This window comes from Lepidochelys kempii, chromosome 3, assembly GCF_965140265.1.
Source record: "Lepidochelys kempii isolate rLepKem1 chromosome 3, rLepKem1.hap2, whole genome shotgun sequence".
Taxonomy (NCBI): domain Eukaryota; kingdom Metazoa; phylum Chordata; order Testudines; family Cheloniidae; genus Lepidochelys; species Lepidochelys kempii.
The window spans coordinates 192,640,270-192,664,734 of NC_133258.1; the positions used below are offsets into that span (position 1 = coordinate 192,640,270).

The following is a 24,465-nucleotide window of genomic DNA, read 5'->3' on the forward strand; positions in this document are numbered from 1 at the left end:
CGGACGCTGAACCCACACCCGCAAGGCCCCGCCCCTTCTCTATCTCCCTTTCCGGATTAGCTCGCGTCACCTTGACCCCGCCCCATAAAGCTAGCTTCCTCGGATTGGCTCTGGCTCCCGAAGCCTCATCACTTTCCAGATAGGTCACGCCCCAACAGCGGAACTTCCATTGGCCTCTCGCCCAGCCACTCAGGGTGGAATCACCACCCAGCACCCTGCCCCCGGACAGCGTGTTGTGTGTCCATAACCGCCGCGGAGCTCCGCCCGCGCCTTTCTGTGGCGTCATCCACCTGCGCCCGTGTTCCGGCCGGTCTCCAGGGTTCCCCTTCTGGCCTGAGCCCCACAGCATCCCCCCTCCCTGCCCCCCCCCCCCGACCACAGCGCCCTGCCGGTCACCGTTTTATTTTCCGTACAAGCCCAGCGTAGCAGCGTTTGGCGCCTTGGACGCTCCCCAGTCATCACTGCGAGACACCACTTGACTGGCGTTCAGGAGAGAACGTAAGGCTGGCGAGTATGGGCCACGCGTAGTTCAGAGGCCGTTATTAGCGTTAGTATTCATTATCCCTGGACCCGAAAGGAGCGCAGTACTTCAGCTTGCCAGCTGAGCACGAGTCGGCTCCCGAGGAGAATGGATTACAGTTAGACTAGCTCCTGCTGCTGTCAGACGCGCTTCGAGAGTCAGACAGAAAAATGCTCATACCTTGTTACAGTGTTGAATTGCAAAATTAGCTGCTGGTGTTAGGGGGAAGCAGTTTAATTGGCAAATCAGTCCTCAGTCTGCACGCGGTTTTAAACATGCGTGTATGAAGAGAACGTAGTCTTGGTTCGTTATTTTTTTTTAAAGAACACTTTGGGGGTTAAAAAATAAAATCGGTCTGAATCAGCAAAGAGGCTGGATACTATAGTACTGCAGACCCTTGGTCAAGAAAACATGAAATATGTAGCACAGAAGAGTGTGCTCGGGATTATGAGAAACTTAGGTATAAGTGTGCTTACCAGAGTCCACAAGTGGTATATCCAAAAGGCGACCTGTTTGGGGTTCTTTGGAGAAAGCATGCATAGCTTTCTCGTAAAGGTGTTCCTCTTTTCAGGGCTTGTAAGATGTTTAGAATTCGTTTCCTGCACATGCAGGACTGTTTTGCTGCTCATGTGAAATGAAGGCTTCTGCCCAATGTGCAGTTGCAGTCAAAAGTGCTCACAGTGTTAGGATGCATAAAGAATAGGACGGTGAATAATGCAAAGAATATTACAATTATTTTATATAAATCAATGGGATGTGGCCTGATTTGGAATTCTGTGGGTAGTACTAGTTGCCCTATTTCAAAAAGGATATTGCAAAACTAGAAAAGGAGGTTCAGAGAAGGACAATGAGAATGATGAAGGGTATGGAAAAACTCAGATGAAAGAGAAGGTTGGGATTGCTTACCTTAGAAATGTGACAAATAGGAGAGGGTATAAGAGTATATAAAACTCAGGGGGTCACACACTTTGTAACTTGTTTCAGAGTAGCAGCCATGTTAGTCTGTATCCATAAAAAGAAAAGGAGTACTTGTGGCACCTTAGAGACTAACAAATTTATTAGAGCATAAGCTTTCGTTAGCTACAGCTCACTTTATTGGATGCATACAGTGGAAAATATAGTGGGGAGATTTTATATACACAGAGAACATGAAACAATGGGTGTTACCGTATAGGCTGTAATAAGAGTGATCAGGAAAGGTGAGCTATTAGCCGGGGGGACCTTTTGTAGTGATAGTCAAGGTGGGCCATTTCTAGCAGTTTACAAGGACAGTAGGAGGGGAAATAAGAAAAGGAGTACTTGTGGGACCTTAGAGACCAACAAATTTATTTGAGCATAAGCTTTCAGTTTTACTTTGTGTAATGACACATCCACTCCCAGTCTTTATTCAAGCCTAAGTTAATTGTATCCAGTTTGCAAATTAATTCCAATTCAGCATTCTCTCCCGTTGGAGTCAAAAACCAGTTGGAGAATACTTTAATCTCTTTGACTCGATTACAGACCTAAACGTGGCAATTCTTCAACAAAAAAACTTCAAAAACAGACTCCAAGGAGAGACTGCTGAGAAGCTCTGTGTTCCCATATACCTATGTGGAAGCAGGAAATGTCATTTTGTACACAAGAAGCTCTTGTAACTAGATTGTTCTCTAAAATGCAAATGCTCTTTAGGGAGCATTCCAGATGTGCATAAAGAAAGCTATCGCTGTGATTGCTGATGGATCCACTGACAGGTCTGTAGCTGAGCAAGAGTCAGCGTATGTCAGATTTGTCCAGGAGGGAAAACCTATTATGTAAGCAAACAGAGCACAACATGTGGAATCTAGGACAGGTAATGATGTCACACAAGGAATAAAAACAGTTTTAAGGGTCATGGGAATCAGGTTGAAGAGCTGTATTGAATGTAGATGGTGCAGCAGTGACTATGGGCTGTCAAGCCATGTTTAGACATGCTTTTTTTTGTTATGCATTGTGTCAACCACAAGATAAAAATCTTCAACAGTTTGAACTTAGTTTGAAAGACATCCTTACATTTTACTACTTCGTGCCAAAAGTTTGCAGCAGCTTCTATCTCCTTGGCATCAGCAGGATCTTGCTGACCATGAGCTCTTTTGGAAGTACAGGAGCACTTGTGGCACCTTAGAGACTAACAAATTTATTTGAGCAATATAAAATTGTTAGTCTCTAAGGTGCCACAAGTGCTCCTTTTTCTTTTTGGAAGTACAGTATTCATTATATATGCTGGGCTGCTAATCAGGTCAGAGCTCTGAATGCAGTGATGAAAAATGATCATTTGTCTATTGCCCAAATTTGCAGAAAATGAGTCAGGAGCCATTGTAGCTTTTGGGGGATATTCTTAAGGAGATGAGGACAGGCAAATTTGTGGAAATATTGTATTTTGTGATGATTTAATTATTATTGTGATGGAAGTCATTCTCTCAGAAAGGGTCTCTGGTTTGTGGAGGCTCTGCAAAAGCTGAAAAGTGCTATGCTGGTACTCACAACATACCACTTTTGAATGTGCTTTCCAGCTCTATCATGTTTTCTCTGCTGGTCTGACGGGGATTAGGAGCAAAACATTTGTGGACACAGTGACAATGAGCTATTAACAGCCAGCAGCAATGATTGTTGTTTGATTTTATATTACAGTAGTGTCTAGGAGTCCTCGTTATGGGCCTCATTGTATTAGATACTGTATACACACATAGGAAAAAGATAGTCTCTCGCCTCAGGAGTTTACACTCAAAGTAGGGGACATTCTGCATGATCAGATCTACGTTTCAAACCAGGTGTTATGCATGATATTATGTAGGTATTAAAATTATACTCAAATTTGAAATAATTGTTCAACCTGCTAAGCTTTTTACATAGCCATGTTTTATTAAATATTTGACTCGTAGGGAGGTTAATCCTCCATTTGTTAGGGAATTTATTTGGCGAAAGTGAAATCTCATTTGAGAAGGTAGTGGAAATGGCTAACACCAAAGCTGGTAGCGCTTAGAAATATAGATAAATATTGAAGTGAACAGTGAAATATACTAAAATATTGAAGCAGCAGAGTAAAGAATTTTTTCTTTTCTGTTTGACTATTACATAGAATCCAATTACACACTCTTTTCAGCCTAAATCTGTGGTTTTAATTCAGCAAAGAATAGGCGACAAAAAGTGTAAACTTCTGAATTTCTTTTTTTTTTTTTTTTTTTTCATGTAATGTTGGGTGGAAATGTTCAGTATTTCAGCTTTGAACAAGGATGGATTGATTTAATTCAAAATGTTTTAAATCACCCATTTTAATCAAGATTAAATGAGCAAGCAGGAAACCTTGATTTAAAGCATCAATTTTAATCGTGTTTTGCATTTGTACTTTTTAATTATTTTCCTAAAGAAAAGTTAATTTCATTGGTTGGAGACCATTCAAACATGTTGATTTGCAGCTAAATACAACCTTCACACTAAATATTGTACTTCTTTTTGCTAACTAGGCAGATAAGCTATATTAGTGCTGCTTCCCGCAGCTCCCATTGGCCGGGAACGGCGGACAGTGGGAGGTGCGGGGCTCCGTGCCTGCGTACGCTGTAGATAAACAAACTGGACCGACCCGCCAGCGGCTTTACCCTGATGGGCCGGGTGCCAAAGGTTGCCGACCCCTGAGCTATACGTATACACATTTAAGCAATTATGTCGTTTCACATATATTTATTTAGATTCTTAATGTTTAAATTTTTTGTTAGAAAATGGTGACATTCATTTCTTATTAACTAGGTGATTATTTTATTCATGATTTACATCATGAGTAAGAAAGGAAATTGAAAATGCCTTTTTTGTTCATTTTTAATTGAATTACAAAATATTTTTATTAGTTAAAAATACCGTATGTGCTGGACACACAAGGAAAAAAAAGTAAGTTTATCAAAACATGTTTGCATTTAAAACTAACTCATTTATTAAACAAATGAAGTATTATGTATAGTTAATGAATTGAAATCAAGTGTTTCTGGTCACCATATGCTTCAAGATTTTGGAACTAGTAAATTTCATCCTCACACCTCATTGTTTTCCTTTTCCGGTCTATGAATAAAAATATTTCATGCTTTTTCAACTCCAGATTGTTTTTTCAACTTTGAATTAACTTGTCATTAAAATGAACTAGTTGAATAAACTGAATTGAAGGAAGTATTCTCTCTGCATCTGCAGAAGAAGCTACTGCTGTCAAAAGCTGGTTTAACACTTCAGTAGACTCTGGTTCCAGGAGCTTAGCCAGTGATTTCCACTAGTTCAGTGGCTTGACACTCTTTAAGACTTTGGGCAGCAAATATGTATTGTTTGAATATTTTTTATTTAGTTTAAATTACTTCAATAGATTGTAAATTTAGGCCATATGGTAGGTTAATTTTTAAAAATTAACCTATTTAAAATTAAATTAGAAATTATGACAACCTATTTAATTTACATTCAAAATAAAAAAATCAATTTTGTATTTAAAGCATATTTTTAAAGTTTGATTCCCCCCTCCTTTGAATTATGTATGTAACTTTCATTAATAAGAGCTGAAGTTGCATGCTGTATCTTAAGTAATAGTACCTGATGCCTGATTAGAATTTTTTCCCTCTCTCACATCATGACTTAGTTTTTGTTGCATCTTACATCTGTTTGTATCTCTCTCCACCCCCCCCCACCCTTTACTTTTTTATGTCTGTCACCTGAGCTTCAATTCATTTTAAAAACAGTGTGTACAAAGTTATATTTGCTCCCCAGGAGAATCATAACATTGTCTGCATATAAATTAGTATTAGTTAAATTATTTACAGAATCATCTAATTTTAACTCCCTTTATAATACAATTAAATCACAGGTCAATAGATAATTTAATATAGAAAACTAATGTTTGGTAGCATTTTAAACTTCAGCAAATGGTTGCTGATTGTGATCCACTTCTTTTTCTGCGTGATCTTCAGATGATGAAATCTTCTCTGTCCCTCCTTCTGTGTGGCCCCTTATGTTTTCCTCAACTTCTCCTGAAGAATGAATGTGTTCCTTGATATGCATATATTCTATATTAGTCTGGAGATCAAGCAGCATATACCTGTTGGAGTTCCTATATCTGCATTGGTATTTTTGAATAAATGAGAATCATCATCAGGCAAATGCATTTTAATGCGTTTTTGATGATCAGCTTAAGTATTATAACACCTTCATTGTTACTATGGCTCAGTTTTGTGATTAAATGTATTTGGAGAATGGGAGGGCTTTTTCAGCTACATTTGCTCATATCAGCATGTTGGGTTAATTACTGCAGGGCAGCCTTTCAACTGAGATTTAAAAGCCAGGATCCCATCTACTGTATGTTGACATTAAAGCACTAATGTCACATTTTTCATGAATAATAGTTTGCCTCTGTGTCTTTAGCCAAAATACTCGTCTTTACTGTGCTGAGTACTATGTGTGGGATGCAAACTTTCCTCTATCTCAGAAGTGGCTATACTCACTGTTGGATTTTTTGGTGCCTTGAATTCTATTGAGATTAAAGGTGGTATAATGATAAAGTATTATCAGCCACAAGTTACCCTTCCAGCAATATTACAGCCCCATTTATCCAAACCCATTTGCCTGAAATGCTGTCTTATTCAAATCTCTTATTCTCCTCCCTACCCTGAATTCTTCTTAGGGATTGCTTACCCAATAGTTTATTCTCCAAACTATCCAGATTCTCATTTAACTGAATGTTTTACTGGCCCTGCAATGTTTTGGAAAAATGGGATTGCTGTGCTTAACTAACAAACAAAAAAACTGAAAGTTGGCAAATCCAACAGACAAACCTATACAGCAAAAATCCAGGATAGGAACAAATCAAGTGTGTGATAAGTTTATTTTGAACTTGGAGGTAATTGTGTTTGTGGTTTAATAACTGAAATTTAAGGATTGAGGAGGACAGGATTGCCCCGAGATATATGGAGTCATCTATGTAGTCCTATTTCCCCTTCGGCATCCTCTATCCTGTAGGTGTGAACGTGCAGCCTGCATGTTGATTTTGGCCAAGACCCCTAACCCCCCAGCTCCCCATCCAAAAAAACCAAACTAATTTTGTGAAGATGCATGTTTTCTAAAGTAGTGTTAGTTTTTTCTTTTGTATTTAATGTTATCAAAACCATTTAAGCTACCTGCTGCCTTACTGTTGGCCTGTGGCAGCACTGTAACATATCCTGTGCAGAGATTAGTTTCACTGAAATAACAGTATAGTGAAAAGAGAGAGGTCCCCAAACAGCAGGAGTAGGAACTTGGAAATTCCTGTTGCAACAAACAGAAAACATGCAAGTTCAACAAATCCATTCTCATGCTGAGGAGGGGGAGCACGCTTCTCCTGTCAGTGGAGGGTACTCTGTAGGTGTTAATATTCAGCTTTGTTCTAATGTGTGGTTAATTTTCATTGTCATGTCGCACAGATGGGGAAACTGCATGCAAGGTCAACTAAATCATTAGTAACTTCATTCTTGGTATGTGGGATACCAGAGTTAGCAAAAAAATACATTTTGTCTGTCTCTTCTCCCTTTCTTTTCCATTTTTCTGTCTTCTGTTCTTTTGGTCCAGATCGGGGTATGGAAAAGTATGCATCTATGCTCATTTAATAGAGGTATTTTACCGATGGCAACTGCAATCATGTGATCCTAGCCAATTTTAATCAGCAATAGAATGCCCCCTCTCCCCCCCCCCCCCCCCCGCCCTTGTACATCTGTCTCTGGACAGGTCCAGCATGCCTTTGACCTCAGCCAATGTCTTCCCTAAGAGGGGGAAGACTTGGTAGGGCTCAGGGAAAACTCCAAAGGAGAGGTGCTCCGTCTCTCACCAGAAGGAGCCAACTTCCAAAAGGCCGTGGTCGCCTGCTAAGTCTACAGTATCAGAGACCTCAAATTCTTGACTCAGTACTGTGAGGGCAAAGGACTCTTCCTTTGGTACCAGTGGGGTCGGGAGATCCCAGAGTGTTTCTCTGAAGCACGGCTCCAGCAGGCCCCCACAGTACTATCTATGAAGGGAGGCCTAGGACATATACGCTCTCTTTAGAACAGCCCCATCTACATCACACTTACCATTGGTGCCTTCTCATTCAGCACTGTTGGTACTGGCAAAATCGAAGCACCAGACGCCTTTGGCCCCATTGCCTGCGTATTCCAGATTGACAGTGCCATCCACCTCAACTGTTACATTGATACCAACCCACTCAGTACCGCAGGAATTCTGCTACTCCAGGGACTTGTCAGTTTTAGATGAGCTGGAATCCCGACTGCTTGTGAGTACCAAATGACTCTCAGTACCAAAACACTAGTCTCTGGATTACCACTGCTTCCTGGGAGTACAAGATTCTCTGCCTTTGTCTACTGGGGCCACCCCTTTGGAGGATATTGAGGCAGATGAAGGAGGCATTCAGTCAGTCTCCTCTTTATCAGTATGAGGTTCACCTTCACATAGGTACAGGAACCCCTACTTTGACAAGGATATTTGTCTACTACAGGAATGGCTGGATCAGTCCTGGGTACCACCCACTCTGCCATATGGGGACCTCCCCCCCCCAAAAAAAAATGGCCATGCTGGGATGTTTGGGTGGTGTATCAGGAGCAATTTGTCAGACCTCTGGCTCCATTGCACCAAGAGGCTAGAGCTACACGGTCCCCTCTACCAAATCCCCAACATGAGGAGATCTTTGAAGAACAGGAGACTAGGGCGGGTAAGGAGGCCACCCCTCAAACTCCTATTTCATCTTTGTTTCCAGATAAGGCAGTCATGCATCCATCGCCATTGATGGCTGATGATTTTTGCCAATTCTAGGACCTTGTGAAGAGGGTGTCTGACACCCTTTGTGTGCCTTTTGAAGAAGTTAAAGACTCACAAGGCTTACTCGTTTGTGACCCTCCAATTTCAGATCACAACTGTCAGGTGATCGTGGCCAAGTATGACTTCATGAATTACAAGTTTGCAGCCCTTTATTGAACATCTTCCACAGGAGCATAGAGAACTCTTTCAGATCATCATGAAGGTTCAGTTATAAGCCAGAATCTCTCTCCAAGTCTCATTCAATGCCCTGGACACCTCCCCATATCCATCTTCACTGCGGTTGTTGTGTAGCGTGTCACAGTTCCAGCTCTCGGGGTTTCTGAGAGAGTTTCAGAATACTGTTGAGGACCTCTCATTTGATGGTCAGAAGCTCTTCTCAGGGACTATGGATGAGTCCCTACACATACTGAGGGACTCCAGAGCCTGTTGAGGAGGTCTCTGGGTACATATACTCGTACAAACAAGGAGATTTAGCACATCTCAGACTGTCCAGAGATTGCACCCTGCCCAGTTCTTTGGATTTCACAGAACCACCAAAACCGCTGGAAAGAGACAAAGATTCCAGAGGAAGAGAGCTTCTCACACTCCTGCAGAGAGGATGCAGTCGTCATCAAAACAACAGTTTGGATGGGTTGGTTGAGGGTTCAGTACCTTCCTCACCTCTAGCTTGCAGGCTGCTATCTTTTGCTCACCTTCCCACTTTTGGAGACAACCTTTCCCATTTCCAGTAGGGTTGCCATCATGTTGCCACAGACAGGTGGGTCAAGGAGGTTATAACATTGGGCTACAACATCCACTTTACATCCCATGCTCTCTCCTATCTTCCTTACGAGTTCCTCTTTAGGGACCTCTCTTATGAGACTACACTGAGTCAAGAAGTGCACACTCTCCTTCACCTAGGAGTGAGAGATGGTCCCATCTCCTCGGTGGGAAAGGGTTTTACAAAAGTATTTTCTCATGCCAAAGAAGGACAGCGGGTGTCATTACATTTCATTACTGAGTCCTTCCCTTCAGTCTCTCTTCATCCCCAAGGATATTCTCAAAGATTCTAAAGGTAGTATCTGTTTACCTTCATCAATAAGTGAATTTAGTCTTCAGATGCAGATCTCAGATGTGTACCTTCCTGGAGACCAGAACGTCACAGCCGATATGCTCAGCATGCACTTTTTCCATGACTATGAATTGGAGTTGGACTCAAATTCTTCAAGGAATATTCTAAAAGTGGACTTCCACAAGTGGGCCTATTCACCACATTCAGCAACAAGAAGTTCCCCCTATTCTGCTCAAGAGGAGGCCTAGGTCTCCACTCTTTGGGATATGCCGTTCCCTTTCTTTGGACAACGGGCCTTCTCTATGCATTCCTTCCAACACTGCTCATACTAAGAGCGATGAACAAGATCAAATAGGACAAGTCCAGAATTATCCTTAGAGTACTGACCTGGCTGAGACAGACTTCGTATCCTTACCCGCTTCACCTATGCGTCCAATGGGCATTTAGTCTTCTGACCTTCCTCATCTCTCCTCCCAGGATGCAGGTCGCATGCTTCACTCCAAACTAGGATCCTCTGCCTCTGAACATGGTTCCTAGATGGTTCAGGGGATTAGAATCCACTGCTCAATAGGAGTATAACAGATATTACTTAACAGTAGAAGGAAGTAAACGCAAATTACTTATGTTCAGAAATGGAAAAGGTTCAACCACTGGTATCACTGTCAGTACCTTGTGCCTGAATCATCTTTGCTCTCAGCCATCTTGGATTACTTGCTGGATTTGAAGAAATCAAAGTTATCAGTTATCTCTATTAAGGTTTATCTGGCCACGAGATCAGCATTTTGTTCCCTACTAGAAGGATTTTCTGTATTTGCTCACCCTGTGTCTCAAGATTTAATAGGGATTTAGGGAACCTCTACCCCCAGGTTTAGGGTCTTACTCTTTCTTGGGATCTCAGCCTGGTGCCAGATACCTCATGGAACTTCTGTTTGAACCTATGGCAACCTGCTCCTTGTTTCACTTCTCTATGAAGATGGCTTTTCTAGTAGCTATCATGTCAGCCCACAGGATTGGGGAGACTGGGGCCTTGATGACTGACCCCCCCCCCACACTCCATTTATGGTATTTTTTTTAAGGACAAGGTCTCTTTGTGGCCACACCCTAAATTCTTACGTGAAATGCGTTTGGATTTTCCTCTCAACCAGACCATCCATGTACCGGTATTTTGTTACTAAACCACATAAATCTCAACATGAGACCTCCTTTCATACTTTAGATGGGAGACAGGTACTGGCCTTTTATCTAGCTATGACCAAGCAATTTCAGAAATCACCTAGACTGTTTTTCTCCATTGCAGAAAGATCCCAGGAGTTCACAATCTCTCCACGGACACTTTCAAGGTGGATCTTTGGGTATGTTGTTGCTTGCTACAATGCAGCTGGTGTTCTACCTTCCCAAAGGATAACAGCACTCTGTCAGATCACAGGCAACTTCTAGAGTGTTACTCAAGAACATTCCAGTGTCTAAGATATGTGGAGTTGCTACATGGGCTGCAGTGCATATATTTCTAAACGCTATGCGTTGGTACATGTGTACAGTCTTCAGTCTTGGACTCAATTCTGAAGCTGTAGGGAACTGCTCAGGAATCGCCTGAAGTGGAGTCCCATAGCGACTACTCAAAGATGAAAAGAAAGTTACTCACCTTGTGCAGTACCTGTTGTTCTTTGAGATGTGACTCGCTCTGGGTGCTCCACCACCTACCCTACTTTCCCTCTGCTTTGGATGGTTCTTTGATGGACATTTTGGTAGAGAAGGAGCTGAGGGCAGTTTGCCTGCACAGCTCTATAGGTGCTCTGCACGCAACACGAGGGTTGTATACAGCTCATATGCGGCCAAATGGACTCTGCTAAAAGTAAACCTCCAATCAGGGCTTGAGACACATGCATAGCTGAAGTGGAGCAGTCACAGGGGAACACATCTCAAAGAACCACAGTTACTGCACAGGGTGAATAATCTCCTCTTCCTTTGCTGGTTGTCAACCATGTTCTATAACTTTATTTAATTAGGAGATGCCATGACAAAATAAACACACACAAATATAAAATTGTACTGCATACAAGTATTTGATACTTTGCCTTTCTGTGAACAACATCCTGTGCATGCAGCTCTGTTCTCTCCCAGGAGCCTGGCAGTTGACTGAAATGCCCTGTAAACATGTGGTATCATACCTTGGGGAGCTCGAACATTTTAGGGTTAGCTCAATATGTAAAATGTGATCTGATGCAGACCTGAGAGGTGTGAATGGCTATCATTCATCTCAATGGGGTTATAATTCTGAAGACTGCAGATGACAGTTCCAGTGTTAGCTTTGTTAACTATTTCACGGTTGATCATTTTAGCAGAAACATACTGCTACAGTAACTGGAATTGTGGATAGAATTTGAGTGGAGTACCACCCCAATCTTCCTCCCATGTGAACCCAGCAGGACTTAATGAATAAAAAGAAACCTCTCTCTCATAAACCACACTCTTGCCAGGAAAAGGGAAAGATCAAATCTTTCCTCTAAAACAAACTCCAGGGACTTCACAGCTGTTTGCTGTTATCTTGGCTTTTCTGCTGGCTTTGTGGGTTGTTCATTGATTACTCTTACAAAATACAGCTTCTCAAACTTATGTGGCCAGTACCATTTTCAAAATGTAAAAAAGAGTTTTTCTAAAATATTTCTCTCTTCCTTAACCCCCCCCCCCACCCCATCCAACAAAAAATCCTCGTCTTATCTTGTTTGCCTGACTCTATCACTTGTTTATAATTGCTGATTCCATTTTGTGGTGTTACTTTATTCCCCTGATAATCTTTATTTCTACTACTCCATTACTATTTCCAGGACACCTAGTTTCAAGTACAGGCCTATATACAAATGTGGAAGCAGCAAAGAGACTCTTTCCCTGACAGTGGCTGAGCTGCCTCAGAAGCCAGTGAGGAGATCCCTAGCCTAGGACAAACTTCAGGGTTCCACAGTATGTCAGTTGGTAATCCCAGCTATAACCAGAGAGGAATTAATGGTAGAAATTTTGGCTTTGTCTACACTATGCAGCTTTTAGCAACACAGCTATGCCGCTACAGCCGTGCCACTAAAAGGTGGGCAGCGTAGCCGCTGTTTGTCAGCAGGAGAAAGCTCTCCTGCCGACAAAAAACTTCCCCCCCCAATGAGCGGTATTAGCGTTGTCGGCAGGAGAGTGCTCCTGCTGACAAAGCGCTGTTCATACCAGAGCTTTTCCTTGACACAACTTTTGTCTTTCCAGGGTGGGGTGCGTGGTTTTTTGTTTGTTTGTCTACACGGGCAGGTGAACCACAAAACTTTGGTCGTTCACAGGTCTTTAAAAAACAAACAAACAAACAAACAAAGTCTTAGGGCCTAATCATGTCCCTAATACAACAGGGGAACAGTGTACTGCCAAGTTCTTGCAAAACAGAATCCTATGGGTCCAGGACACAATCCTTCAGAACGTCAGTCTGATGTCCTTTTAAGGTAGAACAAGGCAACAGCTTGTTAGAAAGTTGCTCTGGGGATGACTCAGGGTTGTTTAGTGAAGGAAATTGCCTGCCTCTTCCAGTTGAAAGGTGTGTAATGAATGAGGCAGGAGATTGAAGGAAGAGAAAAGATGGTGTCATGGTTAACACAGTTGAATGCTGACCTGCAGAATTGGATTCTATCCCTGCCTGAGTCAGAGTTCCTGTATGATGCTAAGCAAGACACTTAAAGCAGACTTGCTCACAGTTTCAGGTTTCACAGCTCCTAATTGTGTGTTCCTCATTTTTTGGGTGCCTAACTTGAGCCCTTGAGGTCTAATAAGAACTCTGAAAAAATGAGGTCCTGGGCATCTCAGATTTGGCATCCAAAATTAGTGAAAACTTTGACCTTAATCTCTGTGTGCCTAAGTCCCCATCTGTAATAATACCTCTCATCTCACAGGTGTTGTGAAAATACATGAATACATATTTTGAAGTGCTTGGATACTAGAGTGGTGAGAGTGACAGAAAAAACCAAGAGGAAATTAATAATTGTATATTCAGAGAAGGGTTTGAATAGTGTGCAGTAAGGGTTCGAACCACGCATTGAAAACACCGAGCAGAAAACAAAACATTGAGTAACTGCTCATTACGTGAGCACCGTCCATTCTGTGAACTGAATGAGGCAGGGGTGCTGTGGAAAAAATATGTGATCATGTAATTAAAGACTCTCATAATGTATGTACACAAGGGGGCTGAATTCAGGTGCACAGACAAGCTTATCTGGGCCTAATGCATTGGAACACTTGTTCATGAAAAATTCGTCTTGTGAAAACATGGTTTCAGTAATGATTACAGCTGGTCAAAACTTGGAATTTCTATTTGGTGGGAAATTTTGACATTTCAAAATTTTTCATTCCAAATTGGAAAGAGAACAATTTTTTTTTTTTAATTTGTATCGAAAAAAATTGCTTTGGAAAACTACAAAATTTTGATTTGGGATTTTGGAATTTGACTTCAAATTTTACATGCTATGCATTACTACTATAAAAATAAATAAATAAAACTTCAAAATTTTCCAAAATACAAAATTTCCAAAATTCAAATTTTTTTCCTTCAGTTTTTCTTTTTCAGGAAATTTTGTTGAAAATGATACAGTTTAGTGAAAAAATTCAGTTTAGTCAAAATAGCTTTTTCTGAGGAAAAACTGGACTAAAATTTTCTGACCAGCTTTAGTAATAATTCCATGGGTCTCCGTGCTCCCCCTACTTCTGTGCTGAGCAGGCGAGAGCAAAAATGCCACAGAGGGCCCACATGTAAAGGAACTGCAGCTACATGGGACGCTCCTGCTTTCCTTTTGCAAAATAGTTGATGCAGCAGCAGCTGTGTAGGAAAGGGATGTTGTTGTTATAGCTTTTTACACTCTACCTACAAAATGATTAATAGGGTACCTTTTTTTTTTTCAAACCGGCAAATATTTCTTTACATTATTGCTACAGGACCATGGAGTCAAATATTTGGTGTGGTGTAAAGATCTGATATTAAAATAGTGATGTTCATGATGGGCCTTCATGCTGTATTGCATTTAGAGCAGATACTTGAAACTGCCATATGATTAGCTGTATAACTGTTGACATTACTTCTGCAGTGAACTAATTGGCTACACACCTGTTAATCGAATATTTCATGAATTCACTCCCCCCCTCCGCATATTTTAAAATACAATCCTGCTACCCCATAATATTTGGTGAAAATAGTAATTGTTTCTTTGTAGATGGAGATGGCAGAGGAAGATAATAGTGGGGAAGAATACCCAAATGAAATTCATGATTATCTGTCAGCATTTGAAAAGTCTCTTGGTTCTGTAGGTGACATGCTGAAGACTATGATGTCTGTTTCTAGGAGTGAGCTTCTTGAAAAGGTAAAGAACAACCCCCCAGCAGCAACCTTTATTATTATTATTTATTGTTTTATTGTTAATTTTTATAACAGTAGCACGTAGGAACCCAATCAAATAATGGACAGTCCCTGCCCCAGAGACCTAGTATTTAAATAAATCTTTTCACATTTATAGAACACTTCTCATTTCAAAGTGCTTCACAATCTATATACTTATAAAATAACACTGAAATGTAGCAAGTGCATTAGCCAACTAGCACACAGTAGTGGGTCAGTAGGGTCATTTAGGCCAAGGATGTGAGGGCTTATCCCCACCCCTATGAAAAAGGCCATAGGATCTTTACTGTCCCCCAAGAGTACAAAGAGGAGCTATTTTTCCATAGTTTTATGTGAAAGACCTTCACACAGTAAACTTCGTTGTTCTCAATTTATTATTAAGATATATATATATATATTTAGGAAGAACGAGTTGACTTTGGAATTTGAACTTTTGGTTCCAAGGAGTACAGAACTTGATGCTTAGTCCACTACGCTATCCCTTCCAGCACTATTAAGAGCAGATCTAAGGGAGTCTGTAGAACATATCTTTTTCTGCATGTAGCTTCAGTGCAAGGTGTACTGCCAGAGGACTTCATACAAGCAGCTATATATTTTTAACATTTAAAACTGAATTTGTAATTTCTTTCTTTGGGGCAAAAAAGTTCATATGTAAGGGAACTTGTTCATCCATTAAGGATTCCTAACATGAATAAATTATGAAGAAATCAGTCCTGACAACACCAGTCTTTTGACAGTATCCATGTTAGAGCTGGTGGTCTGTATGATGTTATCAGAGTTCCCGGAAATCCTGTAGGATTAAAACAATAAATTGACTTTGACAGTCAAAAAAAAAAAAATCTCATTACCCATTTCTTCTTCCTTTGATGTACAGCCTAAAGCGTTCCAACATGCCTAGAACACATCATCTGATGTGTACAGTGTTCATGGTTGTTAATTGTCTGTGGCATACTAACCTTCTATTATAACTTTAAATGGATTTCAGTAATTTTTTGTTGCATTCTGAATTTCTGTACAGTTTTATTTTGGGGTTAGGGAGAGTTGTTTTGAGAAAAATCCTGGTGATGAAATGTGATCTTTATCCTGAGAGGTCGGCGTAGCAGGTGCTCAGTACTTCTCAGCAACCAGCTCCATCACCTTTTATTAGCCTGTTGCATTTAATGTTAGACTGGATAAAAAGTCAATAAATATACAGTGGGGAACAATCCTGCAGAGAGAGACTTTGATGACTTAGGCATGGTCTACACACAGTTTTTGTCTGATGTAACTATTTCCGTTGTGGGTGTGAATTTCTCTACTGAAATTAAATCAGTACAGTCCTTAGTTATATCAGTATAAAGGTGCTTTATACCAATATAGCTTATTCCCCTTCCCTCATGGGAATAAGCCATCCTGGTAAAACACACTGTATTACTTTAACTGTCCCAGTAAATTTAAAGCAGTACAGTTCTTGTGTGTAGGCAAGCCCCTGAAAAATATTTCCCATCTCTAGTTTTATGATAAAAGTTCTCCTGGTAGCTAAATTACCTGTATTAACAGCATATTTAAGGACAATTGATTGCAAAACCATGTACCATTGGTTCTTAGTCACAAATATATCTGTATGGAATTATACTGTGTATATTACTGAAAGCTACTATACATCTTTGTTAAAAACAGTGCAGAAGCAAATGATCACATTTGTTTGTTTTTTAAGTTGGACCCTCTTGAACAAGCAAAATTGGATTTGGTTTCTGCATACACGTTAAATTCAATGTTTTGGGGTAAGTATGCTGGAGTAGGGCGATAAGAGGAAGCAGAGTTTATGGTGGCCATTTTAACTTTTTTTTTTTTTTTTGGATGGCTGAAAATTTTAAATAATCAAATTCTGTAGTTAAATATCTAAGAACCCAAGTTTGCTATTGTCCTTCAATCAGGGTAAGTGATGCTGAAATTCTAAATTAAAGTTGGTAATTACATAGACTAGCAACAGATATGTAAATGAGGATGTTGGGGTTTTTTGGCAGCCTCTTCTGTCCTTTTTGGCTAACCATATTAGATTGGTACTGGAGTACTTGATTAGAATATTTTTAAATATAGATATTTGAACAGAGCAGGTAGGCTCCAATCCTGCAAACGATCACATGTGGACACATCAACTCATTTGTGTATTGTCAGCTGCAGGATTGGGACCTTAATGATTCCTGCCCTTAAGTTCAACGAAACACATTTTCTTCTTGCAGTATACCTGGCCACTCAAGGGATCAATCCCAAGGAACATCCAGTGAAACAAGAGCTGGTAAGATTCCCATATAAAATGCATTGCAAAATCAGATTTGCCTAGGGCAAGTACTTATTAATTTTAAATCTACATTTTTAAATGTATGTAAGTTCAGTCTCCACGCACTGGTGTAGTGTATGCATGGCATTGTATAACTGTTGATATAAGATGCTTAGCTCTCCAAATTATGAAAGTCATGATATTTTTAGTTCAAAACAGTGTCATCTGTGGAAAGCAAAGTTGTCAAGTCTGGTAAAATTAGAAAAGCAGAATAATATAAAGGGTGTCATCCTACCTTCCCTTTTCCCCCACCTTTTGTTTGAGAATTGGATTCTGAGCAGACCAGCTTTTCACTGTATCTGTTGAACAGAAAAATGTTACATGTCTAATAGTAATTTATAGTTTCCAGTATGGTGTTTTTTCCCTATAAATACTTGGAATCATGTTAATCTGTGAGGCTGCCTTTTCTGACTTTTGTATGACTAAAAGAATAGTGTGGTTGATTTACTAGCAAAGACGGGAAAGATGCCCCCCCTTTTTCCAGTTCCTCCATTAATTCATTTTCTCAGCAGTAAAGAATCCAGTTCAGCAACAAAGCTAAAAGCTTTTTTGGCATCAGTTGTATGTGTACTGTCCAGTAATTCTGCATTAGTGACATATTTACAACCTATAATAAATCTTTTAGGTTTGTCTTTATATTCCATTTAGATACATGAGTACAGTATATAAGATCTGCTATCTTGGAAATTCTGCTGACTTCAAAAATCAAATCATTTAGTTTGAAGAAAATAATAGAAATATTATACTAATACTAAGATTAAAAATAGAAATAATTATGCCCATTAGAAGTGCTTATGTAAATAATAATAATAGATCGGTGCTGTATGAATATATTTTACTTATATATATTAGTAAATACACAAAGGTAATTCTACATAATCAAGGTAATAGTGCTTATGACTGAAGAATACAGAAAACTACTCTGAATATCAAAAGAACGTGTTCTATTTATAATTTGGATTTTGCAGTCTGTAGTGGATCATGGAACAAAAATTGGATTGTTAACTTTTCATGGTGATTGTTTCTGCTCCTTCTTACACTATATTGGTACAAAAGCATTACACTATTTTAATCTATTCTTTAAAAATATACAGCATACAAATCTAAAGCAAGTATTTACTTGACAATTGCTGATGGTTTTAGTTGAAAGTAGATTATCTTCTAGTTTCTCATCCAGTTTCTTTTTACAAGTAACAATGTGAATGAATAAATGTTTCTTTCATCCAAGAGTAACGTTATCTTATCACTCATGTGGAAAGGGCAATCAGAAACAGTTACTTTCCCACTGTTTTGTTTTTAGAACTCTGCTCAACATGTACCTATAGGTAATACTTGGGGTTTCAAATTATATAAATGAAACTCTCCTTCCAGCTGTCAGAGTTAATTTTTTCTGTCACCTTGTTGCGATGTTTCTGTCAACTCCTTTTTTGCTTTGCTAATATGTGTCGGGTTGCTATCTGTTCTAATTAGCTATCTCAGTCATACTACAGAAATATTACAGCGTACCATAAATTCATACCCTGTAAAGCTTAACGAGTTAAAACTACACCTTTTACATGGGAACATTGGCCAACATTTTCAGAGATCAGTTTGAGATGTGGGTTCTGATCATTCTTGAAAAACAGGTAAAGGACTTTAGAGATCCAAGGTAGAAAATGTTGGCAATGCGTGTATATGACAAACATGCTGCATGTTAATATATGTATTATCTGTGTATGCGAAATGTATGTATTTTATTTATTGTATATAATTCAGGGAATATGTAAAGTGCTACATAATGGCTGTTCATTAACTATTTGTCTAAGGTCTCATGGGATGCCTGTGGGAGAGCTGACAATTCATAGAATATCAGGGTTGGAAGGGACCCTAGGCGGTCATCTAGTCCAACCCCCTGATCAAAGCAGGACCAATCCCCAATTTTTGCCCCAGATGCCTAAATGGCCCCCTCAAGGATTGAACTCACAACCCTGGGTTTAGCAGGCCAATGCTCAAACCACTGAGGTATCCCTCCTCCAGTTGAACTAGATCTGAGTCCCACAGGACCATCCTTCCTGTGTGTGTTTGTATAAAATACTCATCCCAGAATAATCAAGAGTTTCTTTAATAAAAAAAAAAAAAAAAAAGTCATGCTTTCTTGGTTTTGGTTGGGTAGATTAAAATTTTGGAGATATATATTTTATATTTATATAATGCACATATGGCTTAATTTTGCAGGCTTTACTTGGGCAAAATTCTTATCGACTTCAGTGGGTATATGACCTTTTTAAGGATTGGAAGAGTAGGTCCCAAGGTTGTAATAGCATTAGACAAAATATTACAGGAATGAGGACCATACCGATGCCTAGATATATAAAGATGTTTGAAGTTGTACTACTAATGGCCGCATATGCTTATTGGTACAATTACCATGTGTTGCAGAAAATCTGCTAAAAGGGCAGTCTTGAGTTTGCAAAGAATCCACTAGAGTTTGAACAGAGATGAAATATTGTATTCGGCTGTATATTATGGAATGCGTCATGTTCTGTATGCTTTGTTCTCACTGATCTCTATTTTAATAGTACATGTCTTCACAGAATAATAGCGGGTGTGCTTTTTATTTAATATCTTGCAGGAGAGAATAAGAACGTACATGAACAGAGTCAAAGAAATAACAGACAAGAAAATGGCGTCCAAACTGGATAAAGGAGCTGCAGCAAGATTTGTAAGAAATGCATTATGGGAACCAACACCTGAAAATAATCCTAAAGTGAAAACTTCTGCTAAGGCAAAAAAGAGAAAAATGAACTAGTTTTTTATTTTCCCTTTGGTTTTATTTTTGTTTATCAGGTAGGGAGATAACTAGAAAATTATTTTTTAAATTGTGTGTTGTATATGTTTTGCATTACATAACTGATGAAGTAAAACAACAATTTGGTGAATATATCTTTAGCAAAGATCTAAACTGTAGGGTCACGTTGCACAGCTTCTGCTGAGTTCTCACCTGTATATACACATGTATATCTGAAAGTGAAAGTTGGTCCTTGGAGATTAGCTTGAAAGCTTGGCTCTTTAATGAGAACGAACTAATCATTTTTGCCAACTCTTTGTAATAATATGCTATTTCATGATTTGCTTCTCATTCTAATAATTTTGGGGGGTAATTTTTGACTGGCTGAAACTGTATTTTCTTAGTTATTGCTAAATTTAATATCCGAATATTCAGCCAGTCACAAGTGATGGACATCTAGTCTGTGTGAATTGTTTACGTAGGAGCCACTGGTTTTCAAGTACACCTCTGTATGTAATGCTAAATTTGTAGAGCATACTATCCTTTGTATTGCTTATATTAAATATACATGATGCCTCTTTTTCAATCTCTCAACTTGAATTAAGTGCTGTTTATGGGCTTTTAATGTTTCCATGGCCTTTAAGTATGGATGAGAGCTTAGTGCTGGCACTGCAAGATGGACAGGTTAGCAGGGATTCACTTTGGGAATGGTGGGAAGCGCGGTCACGTTTTGCTATTCCCTTTGATGCTGAGTGTGAAAAGTATTCTCTAGTACGGTAAAAAGTATTGAAATACTGGGCAAATATCCTGTTTTATATATGCCTTGATTAATTTGTACTCCTTGTAGGAGCGTATGCATTCTTAATCTGTTGGGAATTTGTTCAGGAGAACCCGTTAGTTCATGTTTCCGTACACTGCAAGCTCACAAATGAATAGTACAGATTTTGGGTTTTTTTGGCGGAGAAGGTCTGCTGTTATAGGATAGCTGTGTTGGGGGTCGGGGGTAAATGCCTGTGATTAGGCATGCTCTGATTTGAAGGGTGGAAGTGCTGACATCGGGGATGGGATGAATATAAGTGAAGTGTCACTACCTGCTTGCAAATGGAGAACCCAGTATCAGACATGCTGGGTTAAATATACTGTTTCCCTGCACCTTGTATAATTAAGACCTCAATCTTGCAATTTACAATGTACTGGCATTAGAGGCATTCCTGCACAGAGTCCTTTGACTTCAGTGGGGGCTTCTTGGGCACACAGGAGTCTGCCTGTACATTGTAAATTGCAGGATTGGGGCCTCGAACTGGGGCAAAGTGAGCGTAAAATTCTGTCAAATCGGAATGAGTAGCATTTTACAATTGCTTTTCACCAGTGTAAATGACAATGCAAGGTACAGTGCAATGGTGAATTGGGCTCACTGAACCAGTCCTAACAATCTGTGATTCACCTGTAATTTACATTAGGTCTCTCACCTGTTAATGTGAATGAGCAAGATACACTGAATTTCTCTGTTACACATAATTGAAAGCTATTGGATATGATATGGAAAGTTATTGTTCTCATAGTTATCCTGAAGAATTACACCACCATGTGCTTACATATAGTCTAGACTGATTAGAGTGAGATGTTGTAACTAAAGCTATATCTCTGTTGACCATTCAGAAATCTGTTTTTAAAGGGAAATGTTTTGATAAACTGTCCAGTTGTCAGAGTAGCAGCCGTGTTAGTCTGTATTCTCAAAAAGAAAAGGAGGACTTGTGGCACCTTAGAGACTAACAAATTTATTTGAGCTTAAGCTTTCGTGAGCTACAAATCACTTCTTTGGATGCATTCCAGTTGTGTTTATTAAGCACAAATGTTATTAGTTTTGTATGTTTAGAAAATGGCTCTGTGAATGTTATGATGAAGAATAAACAAGCCTAATTAAATATGTAAATATCTTTTACGCTGATTTCTGGAATAATTGCTACTATTCTAACAAAGGATTTTCCTCCTCCAAATGGTCATTCGCAGGCATAACTTTACTGCCACAAGTAGTCTCATCAATTGTCCATGGGGCCACTCACATGAGTTGTGTGTTAAAGGTGCATGAATGTTTGTTTGCTGGATCAGGGCCAAAATAAGGACACTCAATTCCCTGTGAAAACGGGTATATTTATGTATAACTGAATAACTCAGTCATGCCTCATCTTTGGCTTAGCGTTATACCATTTTTAATCTTAAGATATTTTCACAACTATTTAAGCTAACATATAATAAAAATCAATGGTGTAAATCAGTACGGTTTGTAATAGGTGTGGGGGGAACTTACTCCCTTTGGAAGTCTGTTTGTCCTTTTCAGGGCCTCCTAGGTCCTGGTCCTGCAATGTCCTCCATGTGGATGGACCACTCTGCAGGGACCCATTGACTTCAATGGGGTTCTGTGTGGGTGCAAAGCTCAGCAGGTACATAATTTATTGCAGGATCAAATGTTAGTCTAAAATCTTAAGTTCTAAAGCCAGCCTGAGGTGTTGACCAATATATGCTGTGCTTATAAAATATGCTTAACATATTGATATTCTGTGTTTAATGCATATTAATATATGTGGTATCAATAATACATACTGATAGGATTTTTAAGTGTGTGTGTATGTGTATGTATATATATAAATCACTATCAGTATGTATTATTGATACCACATATATTAATATGCATTAAGCACACAATAGCAAAATAACATTACATTGTACTTATATTTCTAGCAGTTACGTGGCTAATTCAGGCCACGATTAATTGAGACCATTCAGCAGTTATATAACTAATTCAGGGCACTCAAGCCAAATATTGTGTGCTTAATGTAGATTAATATATGTGGTGTCAATAATGCATACTGACGATGTGATTTTTATATGCATATAAAATCACATTACAATATATATGTACATAAAATCACATCAGCAATGTGTATTATTGATACCACATTAATATGCATTAAGCACACAATATCAAAATAACGTGCATATAGATTTCTAGCTGTTACATGGCCTGAATTAGGCTATGTTTTTTTATAATCCTGTTCACTTATGCTAAGAGTCCCATACTTCACAAATCTGAAGTTCAGCTCTGGCATTAGAAAAGAAACTTGTCCAAAGACAAAATAGCTTAATGTTCTACCAGGACACAAGCCGAGGAGGAACCTTCATGTACAGTACCTCGAATGTTAGTATCCAAAACAAAGATAAGGAAGGAGCAGAACAAGAAATTAAGGAACTAGGACGAACTGGTGGATTAGATTTTAGCGACAGGTAAAGTTTCATAATTTGTAAAATCGTCCTATAAATATTCCTAGCTAAAATATGTAACTTTGGGGCACACCTTCTGTGTAAGGTGAATGTAACAACTGTGCACAAGACAACTTCCTGGAAATTGGTATCATATTGAACCTTTCCTCCTTTACTAAACTATTATTGACTTTTAGCAGTAATCCTGGCTGACATTGGTTTTTAGGCTCTTGAATGTATTTCATACGAAACCAAAGTGTGGTCAAACAATTGACTATACAGTTTATCAACAGAGACATAGGATAGTCATGCAGGAGATCAGATTTCTGGGCCAGACCAATAGTCCTAAGTACAGAAACTAGGCCTATGGTACAGTGCAAAGAGGATGGTCATTAATGCTCTGTTTACTTAATTCTCATCTCTAGTCAGCCTGTGTACAGTAATACTCCTGGGGGAATTCTGTGCCACTGCACATGCGCAGAATTCATGTCTGGCGCAGAATTGTTTCTTCAGAAAATACATTCTGCCCAAGAAGTATTGCAGTTCTACCTTTTGCCCATCAGAGGCCACTGTGGCACCAGAACAGCCAGCAGCATGAACACAGCCAGATGCATTCTGGTCTGGTGCCACAGCGCCTCTGTGGGCAAAAGGCAAAACTGCAGCACTTCTTGGGCAGAATGTATTTTCTGTCGGGGTGGGGGGGAATTCTGTGCATGCGTGGTGGTGCAGAACTCCGCCAGGAATAGAAATTCATCACAGCACCATGCCCATGGAGCCAGGATAGGACAGGCAGAGTGGGGCACACGGGACTGCTGGGGAGGGGGTCACAGACAGGTTCAGAATGGTTAGTGCAGGGGACAGACTCGGGTACAGGCTCAGGAGCTAGTGGGATAATACCATTGAACCAGAGGCTAAATGGGAGTGGGGGTGCAAGGCCACATCAGGGCCGGGGGCGGGGAGGGCTGCAGGGACACATGGGGATGGGGGGGCATATGGACAGAGGCAGATGTGCCTGACTCATTGGGAGAGGCTTGGGATCAGCCAGGGTCTGCATGGGGGAGGTTCCCCAACTCCCTAACGATCCCACACCCCCTCCAAAAAGAAACTGTTCTGTACTTCTCCCACCCACACCCAACAACCCTCCAGGCTCCTTCCCTCTCCCTCAGCTCCTCTGTTAACCCTGACTCCCCCAAGCTTTTTCATTGCTTCTGATGGGTGCGGGAAATGTGTTTCTGTATTGTAACTTAAATAAATTACTCAAAGTTCTGTATTAATATGCCTCGTAACGAACATATTTGTCTATAAAATTACCAGAATCTTT

The 24,465-nt window shown here is 39.7% G+C and overlaps 1 protein-coding gene across 1 annotated transcript; it reads left to right on the forward strand.

The window, feature by feature from the left end:
- Positions 1–236: 236 nt before the first annotated feature.
- On the forward strand, positions 237–23,082 carry C1D (C1D nuclear receptor corepressor). The gene is made up of 5 exons (XM_073339462.1): positions 237–498; positions 14,618–14,764; positions 16,496–16,562; positions 17,022–17,077; positions 19,731–23,082. Exons 2-5 carry the CDS (start codon positions 14,618–14,620, stop codon positions 19,905–19,907), a joined length of 447 nt encoding a protein of 148 aa, XP_073195563.1. The 5' UTR covers positions 237–498; the 3' UTR covers positions 19,908–23,082.
- Positions 23,083–24,465: the final 1,383 nt, after the last annotated feature.